The 9,441-nt window shown below is 41.4% G+C and overlaps 1 protein-coding gene across 1 annotated transcript in view; it reads left to right on the top strand.

The window, feature by feature from the left end:
• Stam2 (signal transducing adaptor molecule 2) overlaps nt 1-9,441 on the top strand; it is a 46,395-nt gene that overhangs the window by 32,192 nt on the left and 4,762 nt on the right. Inside the window, exons 11-13 of the mRNA XM_005346409.2 lie at nt 1,269-1,323; nt 4,398-4,548; nt 7,851-8,020. Of these exons, the coding sequence (XP_005346466.1) occupies nt 1,269-1,323; nt 4,398-4,548; nt 7,851-8,020 (376 nt within the window). The remainder of the gene's footprint in view (nt 1-1,268; nt 1,324-4,397; nt 4,549-7,850; nt 8,021-9,441) is intronic.

Genomic DNA, 9,441 nt, shown 5'->3' with positions numbered 1-9,441 from the left:
CGCCTGTAATCCCAGCACTTGGGAGGCAGAGGCAGGCGGATCTCTGTGAGTTCGAGGCCAGCCTGGTCTACCAAGGGAGTTCCAGGACAGGCTCCAAAACCACAGAGAAACCCTGTCTCGAAAAACCAAAAAAAAAAAGAAAGGGCAGAGTTAGAAATAACAACCTACTAAATCAATCAAATCTACACCTAAAAGTGCTTGTTTTGTTTAATGGTCTTCTTACTGTGTATCCTTTTATCACTAAGAGATTAAAGCAAAATGGATATTCTTTTGTGTTTTAAGAATCCTTCTTGGGTTTCTACACCAAAACCAACCAGCCAACCAAAAAAGCAAACAAAAAACCTGCAGTACTTTGGGGATCTGGGGATAGGAAGTTGTACATATAATTCTTGCATGAAGAAAGCTAAGGCAGGATGGTTGTCATGAGTACAAGGCCAGTCTGGACTATGAAGGGAGACCTTGTCAAAAACCCCACAAAAACCAAACAATTTCCTTTGGAAAAAATACAGTACATAGAGAAATCTTAATATTTTTTTTATAGAAGGAAGCTTGGCTCTGAATATGGAGCTTTTTCCCATTATATTTGTGTTTTTATCGTTTGGAAATATATGAAGTACTTATTTTTTATTAGTGTTTTTATATGTTTTATATGGTGTGGGCGAGTATCCATATGCACATGTGGGGTGCAGAGGATGGTTTTCTGCTGTTACCTCTCTCCCACGGGATGGTCCTTCCTGGAGGTGCCTGTCCCACAGGCGGGTCCTTGGAGGTGCCTCTGTCCCACAGGAGGGTCCTTGGGATCAAGCTAGGTCACCGGGCTTGTGTAGCAGACTCCTTTATCTGCTTAGGTATCTTATCAGCCTTGCATTTTAAAAGGTCTTAAATAAATGAAAAATGCTCCTATTTAATGTGCATGCACATGTGGACATACTTTATACAGTGTGGGTCAGGTTCACTGTACTTACCTAGTAGTTCTGCAGATCTCTTCAGACTTTGGGATAACTGTCAGTTACCCCTATAAACTTGGTTAATGAGTCTAGGAACAAGATGGGATTTTATTCTAATCTTGACCTTGCCTTGGTCTGCGATAGTCTTATACAACAGTAAAGGTGCTGTAAATGTTGATAAGAATAGATCTTTTATCATCTCTAGCATACGTTTATTTCTCAGTATTTTATATTATGATGCATGTTCTCTTGTTTAAAGATTGTTGAAATGACTTGAGCTGCATTAAGTTTTTGTGTTTGTAATTATTTCTGTTTTTACAGATATTTGCCAACAGATGGGTCCAATGATAGACGAAAAACTTGAAGAGATTGATAGGTGAGGTATTTCTTGCACTGGAAAATAGTATCAATAGTTTGTTGTGAGTGAGCTTCCGGCTAGAGACAGTGCTTCTGGAACTGTAAAATCTATTGCAGTTCCTATTTAGTTGCCAGAGTCTTAGCTGGTTGCTGTGTTCATTCTGAGAACATTCTTTCTCATCAACGGTAGTGATCTGATGTGCACAGAATAGTGGGCTCTTGCATTGGATCGCACCAGTCTCTTTGTTTCGGGGCTGGAATTGAGTAACTAAGAATACAGTGAATTGAGGACAAAATGCAAATGAGAGTTTTAGACAAGCATTGACGTGCTACACACCCAAAAGAGACATCTGTGTACATTACAAGGAAAATTTCTCTAGTTTGAGGAGCTAAATGCAATGTAGCGACTTTTCCTGTTTTCTTTCGTGTCTCTGTGTTGCTGTTGCCCTTTCAGATCCACTGTCTGGAATAGGGGCAGCAGCACTGGTGGGTGAGCCGGCTGTCAGCCGTCAGGCTGAGCCATTCTGCCGTTTGCCAGCTCTCTCTGAACTGGAAGGAGAAAGTTGAGGACTGGAGTCCAGGGGAAGGAGTTAGTCTCCATTCTTCTCCCTTTCCAGCCCCTAAAATAGTACAGGAAGGAAAGAATTAAGTTGTTTAATTTTCTAATACATTTTTTAAAGTAGGAATAGCAAACCTGATGATTCATTCAAAGAAAAATAGTTTTGTTCCATAGAGTATTTTTAAATTATTTTTATTTTATAAGGATTTTGCTTTCATGTATGTCTGTGCATTATGTCTGTGCCTGATGCATGCAGAGACCAGAAGAGGGCATCAGATCCCCTAGAACTGGAGTTCTGGATGGTTATAAGCTGAGAATCAACCTGGGTCCTTTGGACGAGAAGACAGTGTACTTAACAATCGAGCCATCTCTCTAGCTCCTCCATAACATACTTATACAAATCCTTTGTGTTTTTACAAAAATGAAATAATCAGTGGTATATTAATCACAGGCCTACTTACACATCTTCTATGAAGTATTAGTGAGTAACCAACTGGAAAAGTTGAGAAAGAAAATGACCAGATTGCCATAGGTGTGACTAGGAGTATAGCCATACATTTTCTTGGACCGTAAAATCACCCAAGCCATTTAAAGTCCATACTAAACCTGGGGAGATATTCAATGATCAGATGGTGTGGTATACAGCTCAGTGATATTTATGACTATAAAAAATTCAGCTAACTAAAATGCCTTTCAGTGTGAGATTGGTTTTCAAAATTAAACATTATGTATTTCATAGTAGAAATCATTGCCACTGATAAATATTTGTTGGAATATTATATATGGAATGATACCATATATAAGGGAAGATATGACAGTGTAACCTTATTTTTGTTCAATAAAAAGAATGTCACTAAAGAAAACTTTGTAAAGGAATTAAAGCTCGGGATACCTGTCTCTGAATCACCTTCACGTAGGTGCTTTAGACCAGATAAAAAATAGCCATTTAACTTGTACAAATTGGTCCATTGTAGGTTGCCATTTATTACTTCTAGGGGACTAGACAGAATTGTACTAAATCAGAGGATTTTTGCTGTATGTTCCCTGGGCAATGTTTAGATTTGTTGTTTGTTATACAATAAGATATCTGGTTTTATTTTTACTTCCTCAAAACCACCAAGTGAATAAAGAATAGTGGGGATTAGAGTGTGTGTGTGTGTGTGTGTGTGTGTGTGTGTGTGTGTGTGTGTATTTTACTTGCGTTTTCTTGGTAATATTTAAATAATTTTTTATTTTACTTTTATTGATTCTTTGTGGATTTTACATCATGCATTCCAATCCCACTTATCTCCCCATCTCCTCAAATCTGCCCTCTGCCCTTGCAGCCTTCCCCGAAATCAAAACTAAATTTAAATGTAAAACAAAACAAACAAACAAATAGAAAGCCTTGTTGTGGAAGCTGTAGTGTGGCTGTTGAAGCACAGTTTACCTTTTAGTCCGTTCATCTTTACTTGCAAGTGTTCACTGTTGCTGTGATTGGTATACTTTGAGGACCTAGTTCATGCTACACTATCAGTATTGAGATCTCCCTGGGGCTCCTCTTGGTTATCCTGTTGTCCTGTGTCATGGGGATCCTACTGCTTTGGTTCTGTAGGTTCGTCCTCTTCACATGCTCCAGCAGTTAATAGATTGGGGTTTGGGGGGTGGGCCAACTCATAGTCTTGGTTCTGGGCCTGGGTGGTAGCCAGGTTGGTAGCTTGCTAGCACTTTTCCTCATTGTCACTACCCAGATGAGCTCTCCAGCACTGCCTTGGCCAGCTCACCATGCTATAGCATGGGGCAAGGCCAGCTCTACTGTTTTACACAGGCAAGGTCCAGGGCCCTCTCTTGTGATTGTTGATTGCTATAAGGGGCATCTCTCCTGCTCTCACACCCTTGGGACTGGCTCTCCTGCTACCAACAGGGTCAGGTCTAGTGTGCTGCTCAGGTGGGGAGCAGGGCCTGCTCTTCTGTGTGCTGCAGCTGATGTAGGGCAGGGCTCGTTCTCTCCCTCTTCTGTCAGAGCGCCGGGCTCAGCTCTCATGTCTACCACAGGTAGCCAGGGGTGGAGGGAGGGAGCATCTTTTTCTCACCCATGTCTTCGTATAGCAGAAGGGGAGTTAAATAATTCTTTAGTTGACCTTTCATGGATCTAAGCAAGTTAAAATGTGTATGATTTTTTTTTTTCCCATTGTGCTCTTGTTTAAGTCACAGATGCTCTGGGTATCACCTGCACACTGTGCTAGTGAGATTTATAATTAAGGCTTAGACTTTTACTGAAATGGGACTATTTTTCTTTGTAATTGAATTTTCAACATAAATCTATACTATATTAAAGCAAATTTTAGTACAAATTATGAATTGATTTCCATTATGAGGTGGAGACCTAACTTTCCCAGCTGAGCTGTTGACTGAATTCAACAGCTTCTCCTCTCAGGTTCTCTCTATGACTGTCCTTTGCTTGCGTGTGAAAACAGCCTTTTGAAGTATGAATAGAAACACTAAACTCAAACAGTCCTGCACAATTCTGTGACAATACCTTTCTTCTCTCCCAGGCGGCATTCCGAGCTGTCTGAGCTGAACGTGAAGGTCTTGGAAGCGCTGGACCTGTACAACAAGCTGGTTAATGACACGCCTCTCTACCCGATCTACAAAAAGCTTCACCCAGCGCACTACCCATCCACAGCAGCTGGGCTTCCAGTGCAGGTGAGCGTTGCTTTCCAGAAAGTAGCCAGCTTTTTAAGTTAAGAGCATAATATTAAAGATCTATTGCCCTTGAATAACATTATAAAACTCGGGTTGGAGGGATGGCTCTGCCACTAAAGGCTAGGCTTACAACCCAAAGAAGTTTTAAAGTTGCCCGGGTCAGCTTCCCTTCACGGTGACAGAACACCAGAGAAAATGGACTGAAAGGAGGAGAGTTTGTTTGACCTAACGATTCCAAATGTCTGAGTTCCCGGCCAGCTGGCTCCATTGCCTTGGGCCTGGAAGAAGGAGTGGAGCACAGCCACTCCCTCCTCCCGGCTGCTGGGAAGCGGAGCAGTGAAGAAGGAGTGGAGCACAGCCACTCCCTCCTCCCGGCTGCTGGGAAGCGGAGCAGTGAAGAAGAGTGGAGCACAGCCACCCCCTCCTCACGGCTGCTGGGAAGCGGAGCAGTGAAGGTCTGGGGCCGACCTAAACCTTCAAACGTTCTCAGTAACCTGTTGCCTCCAGCAAATCTTCACGTTCTATCCCAACAACCTGTGGGGTCACTATCACATTGATCTGTTCGCTGGTAAAGTTAGCTCTCGAGCACCAAGCAACTGGAAGTCAAACCTCCCAGCATACAGCCCAGCCTTCAGTGTGCTGGGTAAACCCGCTGGGTGAGATCAAGTATTTCTTTCAGAGCTTTCTTCAGGATTTGTCCTAGGTAATTGTTTAAAGATTAGTTAATGGGTGCCTTCTTTTTTCATTTTTCTTTATTCTTCTCTCATATATTACATCCCAACCAGTTTCTCCCCCCTTACTCTTCCCACCCTATCCCCAGAATCTCTTCTCTCCCCCAGATTCACTCCTCCTTTTCCCTTCAGAAAAGGACAGGCAGGGATATCAACCACACATGGCATATCAAGTTACAATTAGACGAGGCACATTCCCTATTAAGGCTGGACGAGACAACAGCAAGCACCAGAACCAGAACATATATGCAGAAGACCTAGGTCAGACTGTGAATGTTACATCAGTCTCTGTGAGCCCCTATTAACCCTGGTTAGTGTGGACCATTTTCTTATGGTCTCCTGACCCCTCTGGCTTCTACAATCCTTCCTCCCCCTTTTCTTCAGGATTCCCATGCTCTGCCTAATGTTTGGCTGTGGGTCTCTGCATCTAAGAGCTCCTCTTTTTCTCAGAGCATGCCTTATATTTTCTTAGATTCATGACTTCAAAATTTTTTTAAAAAAAAAACAAACAAAAACAAAAACAGGCAGTGGTGGTACACATCGTTGAGAGGCAGAGGCAGAGGCAGGTGGGTGTCTGAGTTTGAGGCCAGCGTTGTCTACAGAGTGGGTTCCAGGGTGGCCAGGGCTACACAGAGAAACCCTGTCTCAAACAACCAAAAAAAGTCTGTGTAATAAAGCTTTGCTGCAGGCCCCTGGGGTGCATTGTCGTAAGCTGACCATTAACATCAGCATCACTTTCTCGTGCTTCCCATGTTTTTGTGCTTGCCATCTGACATTAGAAAACTTAGGTTTTTAAATATCCCCAATTCTGAAATATTTTTCAAATTTTGGCCAATTAAATTTATATTGACATGGATGAGCAAAATTCGTGTTAATTTATGAAAACGAGTAGAGTGTGTGAAGGAGACACCAAGGAGAAAAGTGGAGTGTGGGAGCATAACTCAGGTGATGTGACACAATATAATTGCTAAGTTTTTTTAAAAGGTTACTGTGGTAACTGTCACACTAGAGAAGCATTTATCATGCTGTGCTGTGAAAATTCCATATGAGCTTAGAAAGGATTTCTGGGTGCAGAAAGACTCCTGAAGTTTACCCACTGTTACTTCTGTTTTCAAAACTATATTTGTTGCTTCTATGAAAGTGGAGCGGAGTAGAAATGTCTGTCCCACAGTAGACTGTGTGTCTGTGAAGGGTGGCCATTCCTGTGCCAGGTCTGTCTGCAGTCAATGCACAGCTGTTCTTTTTTGCCTTAAGGCTTCCTAAGGGTTTACTTTTTTCACACAGCCTCTTAGTATATGAATTCATGTGTGAATTTATTTGAAGTATCCAAAAATTCCCATTCTGTTTTGAAAAATGTGTCTACTAAGAGTAGATGGAGTTACACCACCATTAGTTATGTCTGAGAGGGTACTTAAACCATGAGCTGTTCATCAGTGCTTACAGTCTCGGCCTCTTAGAGGTGGGCTGCCAGTCATTGCTAAAGAGAGAGAGAATGCCATTGGACTTAATGTAGTTTATGTGACATGCCTACTATTCTAAATTTTAATGTGATCTTTGCTTTAAACAAAACTACACCAGTGATTCCTACTGTATGGTACTTATTAAACATATGAATTGTTTTGAGTGCTGTTATGAGTAGACCGATAGCTCCTTAGGGAGCTGTCCTATGCCAATTGCATAGATATACGTAAGAATCTGGTGACTGGGGTTTCCTAAGGATGCGTTTTGTCTTATCCTCACAGCTTCTTTCTCTCTTACCTTCTGAAGGCAGGTAGGTGTCTTGGGCTTTATTGCTGTGAAGAGACATCATGACCAGGACAACTCTTAAAGGAAAGCATTTCATTGGGGTGGCTTACAAGTTCAGAGGTTAAGTGCATTATCACCTTGGCAGGAAGCATGTGTGCAAGCAGACATGGTGCTGGAGAAGGAGCTGAGAGTTCTACATCTAGATCTGCAGGCAGCAGGAAGAGAGAGTGACACTGGGCTTAAATCTGAAACCTCAAATCCCCAGTGACCAATTCTTCTAACAAGGACACACCCCCAGCAACGCCACACTTCCTAATAGTGTCACTTCCTGTGAGCCTGTGGGGAACATTTTCATTTAAACCACTGTAGCAGGAGATGTGGTGCACAATGCAGAGAGGGCTTGGTCCTGGCCTCTCTTTGAACCTTCTGTTCAACAGGGAGGAGCTGGAGGAGGCATCCTGGAATGAGAGTGCCGAGACTTGTCATTATCGTGGTGGTCTGGAGTGGTCAGGGAAGGCTCTGCTCTGGCAAGATGTATGTTATTAATAAGCACTCTTGATAAGTCCAGCTTTCTACTTTAAAATAGTTTCCATTTTTTCCTTCAAAACTGAAAGTCAAAGAACCATTAGAAACATTGTAAATGTTCATTGATTAGACACCTTGAATTGGAAGTTCTCCACTTTGTGTTCCAGTCTGGAAAGATTGGTAGAATCAGATTGTTCCCCAAATAATTAAAAATTTTATTTCCTTTAAGTCTTACAGTTTTGCATTATGTTTAGTGAATGATTGAGAGAGCAAGGTATTTTTTTTCTCTTTGATTAATAGACATATCCAGTTCAGACGCATGGTGGGAACTACCTGGGTCATAACATTCACCAAGTGTCTGTTGCCCAGAGCTATGGCCTAGCACCTGATCCTATGGGCTCACTGAGATCTCTGCCTCCAAATATGAGCTCTGTAGTAACAACACATACCGTCCAAACTCCATATTTAAGGTAAGTTTTGGAGAGCTGTGTTAATTTTTCTTAGTTTTAGATTGAGAACCTACAAACTCTTGTTACAGTAAGTAATATTCCTAATTTTTACTTTTGTTGTTGTTACTTGTTTGTTTTTTGAGACAGGGTTTTTCTATGTAGCCCTGTCTATTTTAGAATTTACTGTGTCTACCAAACTGGCCTTGAACTTTGAGAGACTTGTCTGACTGTCTGCCTCCTGGATTGAGGTGTGTGCTCCCACACCCACTCTCAACATTCACTCTTAAGGTGGAATTACTGAAGTTCCCTCTACTGCTCTCACCAAGTAGAATGGTGCTACCTTTACTTCAGCGAATACCTTGATAGTTGCTAAGATTTAAACACATAATTTAAGATCCTAAACAAAAATCTTTTTTTCTTTTCTTTATTTTTTATTTTGTTTTTTGTTTTTGTTTTTAAGGACAAGGTTTCTCTGTGTAGCCTTAGCTGTCCTGGAACTTGTATTGTAGACGAGGCTAGCCTAGAACTCACAGAGATCTGTCTGCCTCTGCTTCCTGAGTGCTGGGGTTAAGGGTGTGCACCACCACTGCTTGGCTCCTAGAAAAAGTCTTTATTTTGTATGTAGTGGTCCTTCATAGGGATTGATGCCATGGTGTTCTTAACACATGCTGTGTTTAGTTAGCCTAATGAAGTAATGTCAGGATACTTACTTGTATGCACTCCTAAATGTTTAAAAAAAAGTTACTGCTTCATCCATAAAAGGAAATAAGTTTGAATAATGGACTTTAATATTTTTATACAAAAATTTCTCTGATAACCATGTTTTAGATCTTTCAATCTATTTACTTTATCACAGAAAATATGTATTCAGTATTATATGTAGTTACCCTCCAAGGTCCCTTTTCAACTTAAAGTTCATGAGTAGGAAGTTTAAAGACTAATGAACTGTATCTGTGGGTTAAATGACAGTTTTATTCTGAGTAGAAATTATGAGGAAAAAGTTAATGTAATATCAACATATTAATCCTCTGCTGTAAGCAACATATTTGGTGTGGTTTAAGATCAAATATGTTTTTAATAAATCTGTGTCATAGCAGTAATAGGAGAAAAGCAAAGTCTTGTAATTTGGTATGGTTTATTTCCCACTTAGAGTGTGAGTCAGTCTGTCTGTCGAAGTGATTGATCCATAAAGTACTATGAACAATGCAGGGTACACGGTTGTGCAGGTTCACAGTTTTGTAGGATACACGGTTGTGCAAGTACACAGTTGTGCGGGGTACACGGTTGTGCAGGTTCACAGTTTCAGGGTACATGGTTAGGCAGGTACACAATTGTGCAGGGTACACAGTTGTGCAGGTACACAGTTTTGTAGGATACACGGTTGGGCAGGTACACGGTTGTGCAGGTACACAGTTTTGTAGGATACACGGTTGGGCAGGTAC

The sequence above is a fragment of the Microtus ochrogaster genome, chromosome 4 (assembly GCF_000317375.1).
Source record: "Microtus ochrogaster isolate Prairie Vole_2 chromosome 4, MicOch1.0, whole genome shotgun sequence".
NCBI classification, from domain to species: Eukaryota; Metazoa; Chordata; class Mammalia; order Rodentia; family Cricetidae; genus Microtus; species Microtus ochrogaster.
Note: the sequence above shows the minus strand (reverse complement) of the source record. Positions and strands in the feature narration are given on the sequence as shown.